The 17,783-nt window shown below is 54.3% G+C and overlaps 1 protein-coding gene across 1 annotated transcript; it reads right to left on the bottom strand.

The window, feature by feature from the left end:
• Positions 1–651: 651 nt before the first annotated feature.
• GYS1 (glycogen synthase 1) lies at positions 652–17,782 on the bottom strand. The gene is made up of 16 exons (XM_039248801.1): positions 17,485–17,782; positions 15,786–15,967; positions 13,669–13,860; positions 12,565–12,750; positions 12,173–12,317; positions 11,000–11,117; positions 10,577–10,697; positions 10,208–10,314; positions 8,604–8,663; positions 8,437–8,515; positions 6,057–6,170; positions 5,699–5,825; positions 3,133–3,228; positions 2,804–2,967; positions 2,305–2,385; positions 652–2,152 (listed from the first exon to the last, which is right to left on the bottom strand). The coding sequence occupies exons 1-16, from the start codon at positions 17,600–17,602 to the stop codon at positions 1,829–1,831; spliced, it is 2,214 nt and encodes a 737-aa protein (XP_039104732.1). The 5' UTR covers positions 17,603–17,782; the 3' UTR covers positions 652–1,828.
• Position 17,783: the final 1 nt, after the last annotated feature.

The following is a 17,783-nucleotide window of genomic DNA, read 5'->3' as shown; positions in this document are numbered from 1 at the left end:
CTCATGGTTCTGGCACGGGTGGGGGGGTTCCGCGTGGGTCACAAACACCTGGCTAACGGGAAGGATGGTCACCTGCATATCCAGTTTTCTATTCCCTGAAATGGGATTGGCTTGGAGATGCACTGTAGAGAAGACGAGAAGTGAAAACAGATTTTTCTCAAGAATAGAGCCCTTCAGGGGGGCAGTAGGGCTAAAATCCAGAGGCCCGTGCCCTAGGGATACATTCTAAGCTAGTTCTGTTCAATAGAACTTTTTTGCAATGGTGGAAATATTCCATCTGCACTGCCTAATGGGGCAGCCACAGCGCTACTGAGGAGTTTGGTTCACTTAAATCTAAATAGTCACAAAAGGCTTTGAGGCTACCCCTTGGGTCTCTCCCCGTGCCCCAGCGACAGTTCCTCTCTGCCACAGAGAACCTCGCCAAATTTTTGCTGCTTGCAAGTCCCAACTGAACAAAGAAGTGCCTTCCCCTGGAATAAAACTAGAATCTAGAACAGCAATTCAAGCCTCTCCGAGGCAGGAAAATGAGACGGGGTGTCAGAGACACAGTAGTGCAGGCAGGGGGAGGGGAAGAGGAGGTAAAGATAGAGAAGCAGTCGGGGGAGGCAGGAGCCAGGCCCAGTGAGCCCTCACAGCGGACCAAACCTCAGATTCTTAAATATAGATGTATTTTTTTCCAACTCTGGACACACATCAATCACACCTCTTCTGCCCTCCCCTCCCAACTGCAAACCAAGTGCATCAGACACAGCACAGCACACATGAAGGGCCCCTCTCTTTCACCAAAGCTGGGGGCAGGGCACAGCTTAAGGATGGAAGAGCCTCGAGGTAAATAATGAAAGTTCTAGAACCTAGTGGGCTCAGTTCTAGACTGGGGAAAGGGACCGGAAAGCAGCACAGTGGTGAGGTTCCAGATTTGGCAGCCGGGACCTAGAACCCAGTGGTTTTTCGGTGGGCCTAGGGTTTGGAGGCTGTGGCAGGGGACGATGGCCAGTTCCGTCCTCAGCAGAGGGATCCTCTGGAAGGCACCAGAATCTCAAGATACAGGGGAGAGCTCAGACTCTCAAGGAAGGTGGTACAGGGTCTGGTTCAAAAAAGGCCCGAAAGGCATCTAGACCGAGACTGAAGGTTCTCCAGTAGAAATGAGAAGCCACGTGGTTCTGTACCGCCTCCCACTGGCCAAAGTACCAGAAAAAGAGCAGGGGTGGAGGGACCCTCCGGGCAGAGCCAGACACCCCAAGAAGGGCTAGATCGGCGTAAACACGTGAGTGCCCTGGCCTGGAGCCCGAGTTCTGGAGTTGAAATGAAGGACCTTCTGGATTCGGTGAAGTCCCTGAAAGCACCCCAGCTGTGGAGCTGATGGCCCCATTAGCAGGGGCAACACCCGGTTTCCAGAGCTTGGTGGCCCCCGAGCCACGCCTGAGCATGGCATGTTCTCTGTGCTGGAAAATCAGCCGGCCACAAAGGGCTCAGGAGCCTCCCGCCGCTGCTGTTAACACGGACCAGGTTTCCTACCCGCCCCGGGCGCCAAGGCAGGGTGATGGCCGACCCCTGGCCCTCCTGGGAGGCGGCCGAGGCCCAGGCCAGGCCTGGAGGGCTCCAGGGCACAGAGGGCTCCAGGGCACAGATTATGCGTTCTGGAACCCAGGAAAGGCACAACAGTCGTGATTCCGGAGTGTGGGGGATTCCAAGGGCGGAGCTGGAAGGGCCGGAGTGCACGGCGGCGGGGGCGGGGCTGTGGACCCCCAAGGAAGGTTCGGGACGTGGAGTGGGGCTTCCCCAACCACCCTTGGACCAGGGAGGCGGGACCGGGCGGGGAGTGTGGGACTCAGTTGCGCTCCTCGCCCAGGGAGCTGGCGGGGCTGAGGGGCTCGCTGGGAGTGCTGACCGAGCTGGAGGGCGCCGTGTCCACCGAGCCGCGCTTGCTCCCGCCCGTGGAAGAGGCGGACGAGGCGCGGCGCGGCCACTCGGGGGCGCGGATGTTGCGCCGGTCCTTGGCGGCCTCCTCTTCCTCGTCGTAGCGCTCCCCGTCTACATCCGGCGGCCCGTCCCGGGGCTCCTCCTCGTCCTCGCTCTGGTGAGGGCTTGAGTGTCGCGACAGCGAGGGCGAGGGCGGCACCGAGGCCGGCCGAGGGTAGCGGTAGCCCTGGGTCTGCGTCACGGGGGTGTGAGCACAAACCCAGAGTGAGCGGGGAATGGGGGGGGGGCTGCAGCTTCCCCCAGGGCCTTCACCCTCCAGGAGGGACGTGCACCCACCCCAGCCCTCTAGCTCCACGCCCATCAGAGAGATCGGGGTCCACTCACCGCGTCAGCCTCGTGGGGCTCATAGGTGAAGTGTTCTGGAAAGGCCTTGGCCAGCGCCATGTGGCGCGCAGACATATAGTACTTAGGGGAAAGAAAGGGAGGGAGGGTCAGCGGAAGGGAACCAGACGCCCCCACCCCACCCCCCGCAGATGGAGAAGGCGGCGAACCCTAGCTACACTCTACGCAGATGAGCGCCTTCTGGCACTTGCCAATCAGCCCCTATGCCAAGCATCCGTCTTTTGGCAGCACTCAGTAGATAGGCAGAGCTGTGAAGGGACAGTCGCTGGGCCACACCCCCACGAACGCGGGCGGAGTTCTTAGGCCAGGTACCGCTTTGGCCACCCGCTTATGCGAGTAAGGTAACGCTGGCCAATGAGGGCTACCTGCGAAGGTTGGTTAATTTCTCAAAGGATGAGCAACTGCTTCACGCACGAGACTGCCCCGCCCTGCGCCAGCCTGGGAGGCGGAGACATCAGAGACCGGAAGAAGGGAGTGATACCCGGCCTAGGTATTTCCAGTCCAGGAGGTCTGAGAGGCGCTCCGTGCGGTTTCTCTGGATGATGCGCTGCCGCCGGCTCTGCTGGCAGAAGCTGTAGAGGAAGGAGGTGAGCTGCGAGCAGGAATCATCCAGGCTGCGGAACCGCCGGTCCAGAATGTAGATGCCTGTGGGGCGCCAGGACGGGGCAGGGCTCAGAAATCACACCAAGGAACCCTTCATTCTCCTGGGGACTCTGTGGCACCAGGACCCGTCTCCCTAGCCCGGCGCCCGGGAGCCCATCCCTTCCCCGACCCAGGAGCCAAGTGTCGGCTCTCGGTCTGGGCGCTGACCGTAAGCTGAGGGGTCTGCGATGTGCTCCTCCATGAAGCAGCCGAAGCCGGAGAGGTTGGTGGAGATGCTGGGGATGCCCATAACCGTGCACTCAGCTGCGGGGAGGAGGGAGAAGGGTCCACGTAAGCTTTCCCGTTTTGCACTTTTAAATCGCAATAGAAGCCTCAATAGCGGGGGCGCCTGGTGGCTCAGTCGGTTAAGCGTCCGACTTCAGCTCACAACATGATCTCACGGTTCGTGGGTTCGAGCCCCGCGTCGGGCTCTATGCTGACTGCTGGCTCAAAGCCTGGAGCCTACTTTGGATTCTGTGTCTCCCTCTCTCTCTGACCCTCCCCTGCTCTCTCTCGCTCTCTCTCTCCAGAAATAAATTTAAAAAAAAAAAAAAAAAGCCTCAATAGCGCCATCTACTGACAACGTGAGCAAATCACTGAGCCCACAAAACCAGACAGTGAGGGCATTCAAAGATAATAATAGTCTGTTCCTCAGAAGGGAAGCTAAGAGGCTCAGAAAAGGGAATCACTTGTCCCAAGGCTTCAGAATAAGGAATCTAAAGTTAAGGTGACAGGATGCTAAATTATTAAGTACGTACTCAGTGCCAACGTCTACCATTTTACTCAATCCTCACAACCTGTAAGATATTCTTGTACCAGACATACTTTTGACAGGAGACAAGAAAAAGTCTCTCATTCCTGCCTCATTTCATACCCTTAACAAGCCTGAGAAGTGGTTCAAGTAGTTTATTATAATTCTCATGTAGAGCCGCCTGGGTGGCTCAATCGGTTGAGTGTCCAACTTCGACTCAGGTCATGATCTTTCATTCCTGGGTTCAAGGCCCGCATCCAGCTCTGTGCTGACAGCTCAGAGCCTGCAGCCTCCAGATTCTGTGTTTTTCTCTCTTTGCCTCTCCCCCACTTGCACTCTGTCTCTCCCTATCTCAAAAATATGCATTAAAAATTAAAAAAAAAATTCTCACGTAAGTGTTCCTAAAAACCTCTCTAACCTGCAAATGCAGGCAGCAACTATAACAGGGCTTAATGAGAAAAACAGGGTTGGGGCCAAGCGCACAAGACCTATGCACTGTAACCATGACCGAAATGAAACTGGCAAAATCATTACCCTAATTACTATGCAAGCACAGTTTACAAAGATGTTAAATTGCTCATAAATTAAGAAGTCCTAGGGGCACCTGGGTGGCTTAGTCGGTTAAGCGTTCGACTTTCGCTTAGGTCATGATCTCGCGGTTTGTGGGTTCGAGCCCCGCGTCAGGCTCTGTGCTGACTGCCAGCTCAGAGCCTGGAGCCTGTTTCAGTCTGTGACTCCCTCTCTCTCTGACCCTCCCCTGCTCACGCTGTCTCTCTCTCTCTCTCTCTCCTAGAAATAAATTAAAAAAAAAAACATTAAAAAAATTTAAAAAAAAATCGGGGCACCTGGGTGGCTTAGTCGGTTAAGCATCCGACTTTCGCTTAGGTCATGATCTCGCGGTTCGTGGGTTCGAGCCCCGCGTCGGGCTCTGTGCTGACTGCCAGCTCAGAGCCTGGAGCCTGTTTCAGTCTGTGACTCCCTCTCTCTCTGACCCTCCCCTGCTCACGCTGTCTCTCTCTCTCTCCTAGAAATAAATAAAAATATATATATTTAAAAAAAAAAAAAAGTCCTATGGGGGTGCCCGGGGGGCTCAGTTGGTTAAGCTCCCGACTCCTGATTTCGGCTCAGGTCACGATATCACGGTTCGTGGGATCGAGCCCCACATCAGGCTCTGCGCTAATACCATGGGGACTGCTTGGGATTCTCTCCCTCCCTCCCTCTCTCTGCCCCTCCCCTGCTTGTACTCTCTCTGTCAATAAAGAAATAAACTTTAAAAAAAGAAAAGAAATACTACAGCAAATGTGATATTTGCTTCGCCTCAAAAGCATGAAGGTATCTTGACTGAAAAGAGTGTGAGAAGTGTTGAGTTTGGGGCCACAGCAAAATGTCCCCAAATGAGGGAGAGCTGCAAATAAGCCCCAACTTGGAGCCTGTGTCTAAAAGGAGCCAATGCAGGGGCACCTGTGGGGCTCAGTTGGTTAAGCAGCCAACTCTTGGTTTCAGCTCAGCTCATGATCTCACAGTTTTGTGAGTTCGAGTCCCACATCTAATCCCCATTTGGGATTCTCCCTCTCTCTCTGCCCCTCCCATGCTCATGCTGTCTCTCTCTCTCTCAAAATAATTAAATGTAAAAAAATAATAATAATAAAGGGAGCCAGCGCCTTCGTAAAAGAGGAAGGTGGAGTGAATGGGCACTGGGGACACCTCGGAGAGACTTGGCCACATTCAGTCGTGTGAGTGAGCTATGCATTCAGCTGTGGATATCTGGGGGGTCAAACATCAGCAGATTGGGGGAAATCGCGTGTGACCTGTGACATCAGCCCTCTAGTCACACATCACCTGAGCTACTGTGTCACAAAAAAACATGCTGTAGGCCAACAGACTGTTGCCATTGTCCCTGTTTGGCAAAGGAGAGCTGGGGGCACAGAGCAGGCAAGCGCCTTGCCCCATCTGATTAGGAGCCGACCACCATGCTGCACTCACCCGGCGTGTAGCCCCAAGGCTCATAGTAGGAGGGGAAGACCCCAAGGTGGCAGCCACGGACAAATTCCTCATAATCCACGGGGAGCAGGGGGCTCGTGGAGGAGAGGAACTCTGGGTGGAAAATCACCTAGCAGTGAAAAAGAAGAGCTCAGCCCAAACTCCCTGGGATCCCAGAGGCACCCAGAGAGGGTGAAAAACTTGTCTAAAGTCGCACAGTTCAGCGGTAGGACAAAGCATTGAATCCAAGTCTGTCCGCTTAACGTGCTGAGGTCTTAATAAACCAGGGGATGTGAAGCCCAGCTCCCCCTACCTCCACCCCACCCCACCATGCTTAACCCGGCCTGGCCACTGCCCTCACCTTGACCCTGTCAGCACTACTATTGAAGAGCCCAATTCGGCGGATGGTGGTCAGGATAGGATCCGAGGAGTCATCCAGCATATTGTGGGTGCACACAGGGGGGAAAGATTGTCGCTGTAGGGGCCACAAGAGGGATGGGGGTCAGAGAAGGGACAGAGGGCTCCCTTTTCCCTGTGATCCATGCTGACCCAGGGGGAGACCGCAATTCCCACCAGGTTGTGGGGCCACAAGCCCAAGAGATTAGGAGTTATAAATACTCAGGGACGCCTCGGTTGGCTCAGTCGGTTAAGCATCTGACTTTGGCTCGGGTCATGATCTCACAGTTCGTGGGTTTGAGCTCTACATCAGGCTCTGTGCTGACATCCCAGAGCCTGGAGCCTGTTTCAGATTCTGTGTCTCCATCTCTCTCTGTCCCTCCTCTGCTCACCCTCTGTCTCTCTGTCTCTCTCAAAAATAAATCAACATTAAAAAAAAAACAAAAAAACACGCCACCATGAGCTGAAAAGAGACTACAATTCCCATGTGTCTTTGAGGCAAAGCCAGCATTAACCTGCCTTCCTGACTGCAGGGGGTTGTAGTTATTTGGTTCTGTACTCTTGGCCCCATCATCAAAGAAACCTAAAGGAAGTAAAATTCCCCCAAGTCAATGGGGTAGAGACTTTGGCAATATGGCAGCAAGCTTCAGGGGCTGCTGGAAGTTGTAGTTTTCTTATGAAAAGTATGAAAAGCCTGGCTTGCTTTCCAAGTTCCCTTTACTCTCCATCCTCGAATTCCCTCCACCTCCATGCCCAACCGAGGCCCCGAGAAACCACAATTCCCAAGAGTCACTGGAGGAGGCGAGAGCTAGGAAATCCCATGGGGTGCTGGGATATGTAGTTATTTGTAACTCTTCCATTCACTGAAAGTTCTACTCGCCTTCAGTCAGCTCTAGGGGCCCAAGAAACTACAACTCCAGCACCCCCATAGCAATGCATACACAGCCTCGGTGAACCTGACTGCTTAAGGGACTATTAGAAATTGTAATTTAGGGGCACAAGGTGGCTCAGTCAGTTAAGCATCTCTTTGTTTTGGCTCAGGTCATGATCTCATGGTTTCTGGGTTTGAGCCCCAAGTCAGGCTCTGCGCTGGAAGCGCAGGGCCAGCTTGGGATTCTCTTTCTTTGTCCCTCCCTTATACTCTCTCTCTCAAAATAAATAAATAAACCTAAAAAAAAAAAAAAAGAAAGAAAGAAAAATTGTAATTTGGCCCAAAGTGCATCACACCTTATTTGTGCAGCTTATCTATCTAGATTTCCATTCCCCAGGAAGTGGCTCACCCACCCTGACCACAGGTACCAAAGATTTCTGACTCCTGAGAAGAACTCTCCCTCCCAGGAGCCTCAGGGACAGGGGAGGCATGCTGAAGCAGTGGCTGCTAGGAGTTGTAGTTCTCTCTCTCTCTCTCTCTCTCTTACTGCTGTGTCCTTCTAAGGTTTCCCATCTAGCTAGTTCCATTCACTTCAGTAATCTAAAGAGGCTACAACTCCCAGGAATGTCTGGGGACTAAGGCACACAGCCTGTGGGATAAGAAAAACAGCAGTTCCTGGGGCGCCTGGGTGGCTTAGTCGGTTAAGCGTCCGACTTTCGCTTAGGTCATGATCTCGCGGTTCGTGGGTTCGAGCCCCGCGTCAGGCTCTGTGCTGACTGCCAGCTCAGAGCCTGGAGCCTGTTTCAGTCTGTGACTCCCTCTCTCTCTGACCCTCCCCTGCTCATGTTGTCTCTCTCTCTCTCTCCTAGAAATAAATAAAAAAAAAAAAAAAAAAAAAAAAAAAAAAAAAAAGAGTATGAAGCTAGTCTGCAGCAAGACCCAGGGACAATGGGGACTTGTAATTCTTCTGTGGGCTGTGTTGACCTCCTAAAGTTCTCTTTCATCTTTTGTGCACTGACCCCAGGGGCTCAATGAAATTACAACTCCAAAAACAAAACAAACAAACAAACAAAATACAACTCCTAGCATCCCCCGAAGCAGAATAAGCCACTGGGGGGCGCCTGGGTGGCTCAGTTGGTTAAAGCACCTGACCTTAGCTCAGGTCAGGATCTTGCAACTGGTGGCTTCAAGCCTGGCATCAGGCTCTGTGCTGACAGCTCAGAGCCTGGAGCCTGCTTTGGATTCTGTACCTCCCTCTCTCTCTCTGCCCCTCCCCTGCACACACTCTATCTCTCTGTCTCTCTCTCTCCTTCCCTTGAAAATAAATAAACCTTCAAAAAATAAATTGATTCCCTGATGAGGGCTGCCGGTAAAGCTGAGCTTCCAGCAATCTCTGGGGTCAGCACTAACATGGCAAGCTGCCCCTGGGGCTGCCTGGTGTCACCCTGTCTCTGTTCAGGGGCCCAGACCATACCTGTGTGGCAAAGATGGCTCTCTTCATCATAGTGAAGTCTTCCTTGTCCAGCATCTTGTTCATGTCCGGGAGGCTCCCCCTGCAAGGAGACCAAGGTATGCCTCTGGGAATGGTGATCAGAGGAGTCAGGGCCCAGGAGGATGCAGGGCCGGGGGCGGGACACTCACACCAGCAAGGACTCGTAAAGCTTCCTTCCGAACTTCTCCTTCACTGTGTTGGCCGTATCCCTAGAAGAGGAAGAGGCAGAGCATCACAGAGATGCCACTTGTCATTTATTGTCAGCTGTTAGACTGAGATCTGAGCAGAGAGGCCCTGGGGGTTTTGAGCTGGAGCATTGGGACCTGGGAAACAGGCCTCGGAAGGCTCGAATCCCCTGTGCCTTGCATCAGCTGTGTGGCCGGGGACAGGTGGCCTTCCCTCTCTGACTTCGGTGACTCATCTGTCAGACGGGGATAAAAATAGAACCAACCTCAGAGGTTTGCAGGGAAAACTTGAAGTCATGACAAACAGCGCACAGTGCCTGGCACACAGCGAGCCTTCCAGAAATGTCAGCTATTATTAGGACTTGCACTAGTCCTGACGGCGGCCATGCTAAGCCCCGTGTTATAAAAAGGGAAAATGATGTTCGGAGAGAGGAAATTTTATGTGCACAAGCGAACTAGCACAGGGACACCCCGTGGCTCAATGACATTCTTCTAATCCTCATCCTCTCATAGCTCTGGCCTCATTTTCTACCCCATCTCCCTAAAGCGCCCTACGCTAGCCGCACTGGTGTCCCTGTGTTTTCTCAAATACACCTCAGGGCCTTTGCATCTGCTGTTCCTCCTCTGCCTGAAATGCTATTTCCCAGATACACACAGGGCTCCCTCCCTCATTTCTTCTACTGGTCTCCATCCAATGGCAACTTTCTCAGCACGGCCTGTTCTGACCATTCCGTGTCCCGTCTCACATTCCAGTCCTGCTTTATTTTCTCGCCAGAGCACTTTCTTTTTGTTATTGTTTTAAAGATTTTATTTTTGGAGGGGCGCCTGGGTGGCTCAGTCGGTTAAGCGTCTGACTTTGGCTCAGGTCATGATCTCACGGTTCGTGGGTTCGAGCCCCGTGTCAGGCTCTATGCTGACAGCCAGCTCAGAGCCTGGAGCCTGTTTCAGATTCTGTGTCTCCCTCTCTCTCTGACCCTCCCCTGCCCACGCTGCCTCTCTCTCTCTCAGAAATAAATTTTTAAAAAAAATTTTTTTTAAGTTGAAAAAAATTTTCAAGTGGTAATCTCTATCTATGCCCAACATGGTGCTCGAACTTACAACCCCATGACCAAGAGCCACATGCTCTCCCAAGTGAGCCAGCCAGGCACCCTAGAGCACTTTCTATAGAACTTTCTAGAATGTGAGCTCGGCGAGGGCAGGGATTCTATGGTCCTCATTCACAGCTACGTCCCCAGGGCCTGGAACAGTGCCTGGTTCGCGGTAGGTGCTCAGTGAACATCTGATGGCTAATGAATGGCTTTTGTGGATGAGGGAATGATCACAAAGCCACCAAGGGTCAGTGGCCCAAGTGGGACCTCGCCAGTTTGAGGTCAGGGCCCTGGTGGTGCGATCGCACTTGTCCTGCCTGAGACTCCTTACTGCCCGAGCTGTAGGCATCTTAAGCAAGTGACTTCACTAGGAATTTCTGGGGGGCAAACTGCTCGTGTTCCAGGGGTAACAACACCGAGCCTCCCAAAGCCCTGGCTCGGAGTGGGAACGGCAGGGATCTGGGGCCAAGGGCTGCTGACCAAAGCTGCTTGCGCACAGCCTGGCCTTTGAGGGTTTCCACGTTGAAATTGTTGGTCCGAGCCGGCATGATGAAGAAGGCGACCACCGTCTGCTCGCTGCCGTTCACCTGGACAGAGGAAGAGGCGTGGGGTGGGGTGAGGGGGTCAGTATCACCTGGGAGAAGGCTGAAGCCACCTCCCCTTTTCTACCCATCAAGACCACTATGGCCCAGCTGTGCTCCTTCCCGCCAAGGAGAATTAGATTTACCATCCGCACTGGGACTCCCGTCTTTCTGGGTTTCTATGTTTTCCCTTCACAACCCCCCCCCACCCCACATTATGTGCTGATTTTCTCTTCCTCTTTTTGTCTTCTCAAAGCCCAGGCCTTACTCTGAGCAGATAGTTGAGCCGGGCCAAGGCCTCTAGGAAGACATCAGCCCCCTTGTTAGAGAACTCGTAGCGGCCGGCGATAAAGAAATACAAGGTCTTGTCCAAGTTGAAGTCCAGGTGCCTAAAAAAGCCACAAGGCATGGGTGAGGCCAAGGGTGAGGACCTGCTATCCCTGGCCTTGAAACTACAAACCCCAGAAGCTACGGGGCAAAGAGCATCTTAGGCAGTGCAGAGGCATCGTGGGGGCTCCTGGGAATTGAAGTTCTTTTCTCCTTAGACTGGGATCAATACGTCAATACTCCGCCATTGTTCTGGCGCTCAGGAATGTGAGAGGCTGGGCCCTCGGTTGTCCCATCTCTTAGACTCATGCATTGGGTTCCTAGCCCCCTCCTCTCTTAAGACCTACGTATCTGGTCCACGTACCCATAAAAATGGCCCCGCACAAACTCCTGGATTCGAGCCTTGCTCTGAGCATGGAGGTTCTGGAACTCATGCATAGCAGAAAACTTCTTCACATTCAGTCCATTGGGGGTCACGATATCTGGGATTTGGGGGGAGAAAGTCCATGTTTCATATCTTCATTTGTTCATACTAATCCGTGTGGTTGAATGAATAAACAAAGGAAAGACTCCTTTCCTTTCACAATCCCTTGGTTATAGAAGTTCCTCAAGGAGCTCCCTTGGTGACCCAGCTACCCTGCCACTCAGATGCTTTCTTGCCCAAAGTCACTTGCTTATGTTCACAAGCACAACTACAACTCCCAGCAGCCTCTGCAAATGGCTAACCACACAGAGAGATGATCTACCTTGGGGCCTATGGGAGTTGTAGTTATTTTGTTTCCCCTATCACACCCTGCACTGGGAAGATTTAAACATCCCCATCCTGCTTCTCCCAGAATTCACCCTCAACCTTCAAGCCTCTTTGAGGGTCCCAACTATTTCTTATCGTCCTACAAATTAAAACACATCAACGAAACATTATAACCACCATCAGCTCCAGAAGGAGAAAGAGCTGGCTAGCCAAAGGCCTCCTGGGAATTGTAGTTCTCACAATACACCCATTGAGAATGGGTGCTATAACCCAAAAAGAATAACTGATTCCAGGGGTGCCTGGGTGGCTCAGTCAGTTAAGCATCCAACTTGGTTTTGGCTCAGGTCATGATCTCACGGTTCGGGGGATCAAGCCCCGCCTTGGGCTCTACGCTGACCGTGCAGAGCCTACCTGGGGTTCTCTCTCTCCGTCCCTCCCCCTGCTTGCGCTCTCTCTCTCTTAAAATAAATAAACTTAAAAAAAAAAGAATAACTGATTCCAACACCGATCTTCTCAAAACCAAAACCCAGTGAAACTCCATTCCCTTTCCGAAGACCAATAACTACATTACCTAAGAAGATAACTTTATCATTTTGAAATGACTGTCAAAGGAACTATACTTCCCATTAGCCTCTTGAGTGTATAACCAGGCAGCTTCCTATTCAAGCCGTCAACTTAGGGCCTTCTGGGGGTGTACAGCCTTCCCTATCTACAGTTACAAAAAGCGGTATACGCCTTAGCACAGACTGCCTCATTCATGTCTAGGGACCCCAGCTTATTCCTTACCTGGTGTCCTCTTGAGCAGGTGTTGAGCCTCGATGGCAGTAATCTGGGACACGGTAGTAAAGACGTGAGCGCAGTGGGCCGCTGCCCGCTCCATGCAGTAGCGGTGATAGATTTGCCTCTCCCCTGCTTCCTTGTCCACGTTGAACTGGGTGGGAAGGGAGGGCACTCAGGTTAGAAGAATCAGGGAGAAGACTCTGGAGGTCCAGACTCCAGGGTCCCAGAGGTGGTTGGGGTTGGAAGCTGAACTCCTTTGTCTAAGGGAGGAAGGGGTTGAGGACTTGGACCCCTGGATCACGGGAGAAAAGGAAGCTTGTGATGCCCCTGGGCTTCCCGGGCAGCTTTGGGCGGTCCCGAACCACTCGCAGCCCCCATCTGCCATGTTCCGGGCTCACATTCTCCAGATTGTTGTAGAAGTCCACGGCACCGGCACACAGGTATCGTCCCAGGAGTGTGGCGTGGGTGGTGAAGATTGTAGCCACGGGCAGCCGCCGGGCCCGGCACAGGCAGAGGCCAATGCCCGCCAGCCACTCGTGGAAGTGTGCCACCACATGTGGCTTCTCCTTGCTCTGGGCCAGGAACTGTGGGGCAACAGCAACAGGGTCACCGAGTCTCCGTGTGTGTCGTGCAGACAACCGACAGTCCCCAAGGTGGACGGGGAAGCAGGGGAGAGCTAAGTCTATCACCATTCTCGCACAGAGTGGGTGGCAGCCTGCTGCAATTCCTCTGGAACAAGTAACTGTAAACCTTTGATGCAGCCATACCAGTGACCCCAGCCCTCAAAGCTGATGGGAGCGGGGAACGGGGGAGAGGTTGGCCAACCTTCTAAGTCCCAGCAGGGCTGTAAAAGGAAAGTCTGAAGTTTCAGTGTCCCCAGGTCCTGGACGTAATTCCTGGAGACTCTTTTATCTCAATCAAGAGTGGAGGGGCACCCAGTACGGACTCAAGGACTGCAACTCCCAGAATGCCCTAGGACTTGCCAATTCATAAACTGGTTTCCCTGGGGCAGGAGAAGTGAAGTTTCTTCAGCCTTTTAAAGCCTAAAAGGGGGTCAGAACCAGGGTTCCTGGTTCTCCGATAGGCTGGAGCCCCCCAAGCATCCAGGGCCCCATCTGAGAGCTAAGTCCAGCCACTATCAGACTACAGAACTACAACTCCCAGAATGCCCTGGTGCAAGCCCTCTAGCCAGGCCTGCACCCCCAAAAGCTAATGGTTCAAAATTTCTATACCGAGGAGATTAGAGTGAATGACGCTGGGGTTGGGAGTTTGAGCTTCTGAGGAAAAAAAGAGTCTGGGGCCCTGGGTGTCCATGTTCCCAAAGGTCAGAGCTAATGCTGGGAAAAGGACCGGCAATTCCCAGAATGCCCTGGGAGAAGACAGCCACAGCCAGGCTCCCACTCAGCCACCCCCTCCCACCCTGCCCCCTCTGTCAGGGACTAATGGCCATTGTAAGTTGGGGTCCGGGTCAGGAGTGACATGGGGACTGGCGTGGGGCCTACCTCACCCAGGAACCAGGTGGTGAGGAAGCCAAAAAGGACAGCGTCGTTGGCCTCGCGGTCATACCAGGGCACCCCGATGTTGCACGTGTCCCAGAGCTCCCCCTTCCAGCGCTCCAGGGCCCAGGCTGAGGCCCCCACGTCCAGGAGCACCACCAGGGGGCCCCCCTCGATCAGCCAGCGTCCGAAATACACCTGGGGGACCCACAGGAAGGCTCAGGCCTTTGGCCACACCTCTCTGGGCCCAGGGGGCTTACCTCTGCTAATTTCTCCCCCCTGCCTTATTTCTCTACGTGCTGCTGGTTGTTCCCACCACAATCTTTGTCCATCTCTGTTACATTTCCCCTGTCCCTTGCTTCCTTTCTATAACCACTGCCATCGTTCCCCACCCACTGCCTCCTTTCTCTTACCTATAAGCACGCATGTCACACGGTCCTGACTCTGTGCCCTCCACTGCCTTGCTTCTCCACCGTTAGCCTTTCTCCAATGTCCTGCCTCGTTTCTGTGTCTGCTGCCACTTCTGTCGCACCGACCCTCGTGTTACCTTCTGCCGTTATTCCTTCCCCTGGCTGCTTCTTTCACTGTTCCCATTGCCACATTCTTCCACCCCCGCTGCTTTGCTTCTGACCCTCTCACTATAAATTTGTCACCTGCTGCCTCCTTCCTCTGCCCTCAGGCCCATTTTTGGACTCTGCAGCCACCTTTCTAACACTGGCCATCTTTCTACCCCCAGGGGCTGTATTTTTCGACCCACTGGCGTGTTTCTAAACCTTGCTGCCACATTTCTTCCTGCTGCTGCCACATTTCTCCCGGTGGCTGCTTTCCTCCTGAGATGATGGCCTAGGTCCTGGGCCGGCTGCCAGAGCCCTGTGCAGGCGGCAAGCAGTCGTGCGTCTTCCTGACCTGGCTTTTCCCAGCCTAGGGAGCCTGACTTTGGAGCCCCTCCCCCTCCCAGCTGTTGTCTGCCCTTTTGCTGGGGGGGGGGCTATTCTTAGGCCCCCAGCACGTGGGGAGCAGCTGCCATGGGGGAGGGCTGGGCTGTCCCTAGGGTTCCTTAGGGACACGGTCCCCCAGCCTCACTGGACTCCAGACCCCACCCCAAACCAGAGGCTGTGAATGAATGAAGGGACCACTATACTCTTCCCTCCCAGACCCCAACCAGTCTGTCCTTCCACCCTGCGACATCATGGCCTTTCCCGTGGGAGGTGGCCACCTCTCTGTGCTTATCCTTCAGTCCTCATCCGGGGCTCTGGGACTCTCCCTTCCTATCTTTAAGTCCTGGCTCTGCTCCTCTGAGACTCTGCCCCCTGGGTCTGCCTGCTGGTCTCTCTTCTCTGAATCAGTACTCTATCTTTCTCTCCCTTCTAGGTCCTTCGCCTGGAAACATCAGGCTGCCTCTCTACTGCAGTAGCCCCTAGGGCTATCACCACATTTTGGAACACTCAACTCAATCTCTCTCCATCCATCTCGCTCCCTTGGTCAGCCTGTCCACCTCACTGCAAGCCTGGCTGTTCATAATAATAATGATGACGATGATCGTGATCACAAAACCTCACACACAGTCCTAACTGATGCCAGGAACAGGGCTGAAGACTTTATTAACCATTGCATCCTCCCCCCCACAAAACGAATAAGTTAGATGCTAGTAGCAGGCTTATTAGCCAAGGTCACACAGGCAGGAAGTGGAGAAGGTGACTTTGAACTTCAGGCTCCAGAACCTCCACTCTGGCACTCCTGCCTCCCCCCGAGCCCACCTCTCCCAGGTTCCACCTGGCTGTCTGTCTTTCTGTCTAGCTCTTATTCTCCCTGTGGGTCTGAAGATCTTGGCCCCTGGGAACCATCTCTCAATCTGTCTTGTGTACCTGCTGTCAGTCTGTCCATCCGCCAATGTCTTACAGCTTGGGGTTCACCCACCCGCTTCATGGGGTCCTGGGTCTGTCTGAGTGTCTGTTACTCTTACCTCCTCTGTGTCTGCCTGGGAAAGTACTGGGTCATCCCGTGTTTCTGTCCATGCCTCCCTCCCTCTGTGGGTCCCCCCTTCCCCCCTCCCGTCTCCATCTGCTGCTCCCGCCCTGATTCCTGGCACCCGCCTCCCTACCCTCAGCCAGGCCATGTCCCACCTTGCAGCCCTTGCTGTTCATGGAGTCCAGCGTCCTCTTCAGGGCCGGGGTTGGGGGCTCGAGCAGCTCCACCTGGGTCCTCACGCCCTGCTCCGTGTACGGTCCCACCAGGTAGTAGTTGTCGCCCCATTCATCCCCTGTCACTTTCGCCTTCGTCTGCAGCACCGTGTAGATGCCGCCCACTGTGGGCCCAAGTGCATGAGGGCAGGCCCCAGCCGAGGTCCACGGGTCTGGGATCTGGGGCAGGGAAGGGGGCCACGGGAGGTACTGGGGCCCTGGACCTCCGGCTTAGAGGGAGGAGGGGGCTGAGAGCCCATCCTTTTGAGTCAGAGGGAGGGTGGGACAGGAGTTCAAGGGCAGTCCTCCTGGGTGTAAGGGAGAACGGGGCTGGGGTTGGGACTCAGAGGGAGAAAGGGGCCCAGGCTAAACCTCTGCGTCTGAGACACGAAAGGGCTGGGGACCCAGGCTCCTGGGTCCGAGGGAATTAGGAGCCGGGGTCCCAAGGATGACAGAAGCTGGCAAGGAGCAGCAGAACTCAGGTCCCCAAGTTCCCAGTTTCTGGGAGCTGAGTTTAAATTCTCAGTCAGGTTCTAGGTCATGGTAGGGGCGAATCTCTCTCCATGGCCTGATTCAGCTTCCCACAGTTGCCCAAGAGAAGCCTGAATTATCATTCCTTGCTCCCAGGGACTCTGCTGACCTGTCCCCCAGTTTTCTCTCCCCAACTGAGAACGCACATGCAGGGCCCGGCTCTTCCCGTGACTCCACTCCAGACCCAGAAGTCTGGGCTCTCAGCCTCTTACCTACTGGAGCCTGGGCCCTGGTGATGCATGGCTCCCAGTTCCCGGGCTGCCTGCCATGGTCTAAGACTCAGCCCCATTCTCTCCCAAGACTCAGCAAAGCAAACCCCCTGCTCCCTCCAACCCCATCGGGTTTTCCAAACCCAGAACTTTAAGACCTTCAGAGCCTGGGACACAGAAATCTAGGCCCCCAGCCACTCCCATCCTGGGCCCAGCCCCTGACCAACTTAGGACTTCCCAGCCGTCCCTCATTCCAGTACGCATGTGTCTGAGGCCGCAGGCTCCAGTACTCCCAGAAACACATAGCTCACACCCTCGCTTCCTTCAGAGTCTAGGCATTCGGACCAACTCTCTCCCACCCTAAGATCTAAGAATTAGAGTCGGCCGCCCTTCCCGTCTTTACTTTCAAGTGGCCAGCCCCCAAATTCTGCCACCACGACTCATGCATCCTATCCTATGTCCCCGTTGGCTCTCTCCCAGATCCGGAGTTATATCCCCAGACTCTTCCCACAGGGCCACAGGTCTGACACCCAGCCACTTCCCGGTTTTGTGCTCGAAAGTGCCACCCCCCTATCTCCTTCCCAGTTCAGGACTCAAGTCTCTGGTCTCTGGGAAACCTCCCTCGAGGACCTAGGAATCGCTCCTTTTAGCGCCCTCTTCTCTAGGACCCAGTAATTGGACTTCCAGCTTCCTTTCATCTTAACGGTCAGACGCCCCATCCCCACCCCGCCAGGGTCCAGGAGACATACCCCGGCCCCTCCCCAAGGACACAGGAGTCATAGGCTCCTTGCCCAGAATTCAAGAGTATCATGCCATGTAGCTCCGTCCTCCAGGACTCGAGAGTTCCGGCCCCCATCCCCGACTGCCCTCCTGGTGCAGGACCCATCGCCTGGCGTGCTCACCCTTGTTAGCCACCTCCCAGGCCACCTCGAAGAGCACTGTGTTCTCCAGGTCGAATTCATCCTCCCAGTCCTCCAGTCCTGGCAGGGAGGACATGGACAAAGTGCGGTTTAGAGGCATGGCCGACGCGTGAAGGGGGCTCCAGGGTCCACAGGTGGGGTCTCCAGAGATGTCCGGGAAATGCAAAGGGCAGGGCGCGGGGCCAGGTAGCTGGTGCCCGACGGGAAGCTTGCAACGCCCTCGGCTTCCTATTGCACGACCGCACCCCCGCCCCAGAGCGCTGGGCTCTAGGCTGGAGGCG

The sequence above is a fragment of the Hyaena hyaena genome, unplaced genomic scaffold, assembly GCF_003009895.1.
Source record: "Hyaena hyaena isolate Hyena2069 unplaced genomic scaffold, ASM300989v1 scaffold_9, whole genome shotgun sequence".
NCBI classification, from domain to species: Eukaryota; Metazoa; Chordata; class Mammalia; order Carnivora; family Hyaenidae; genus Hyaena; species Hyaena hyaena.
This window is presented reverse-complemented; position numbering and strand designations above follow the sequence as displayed.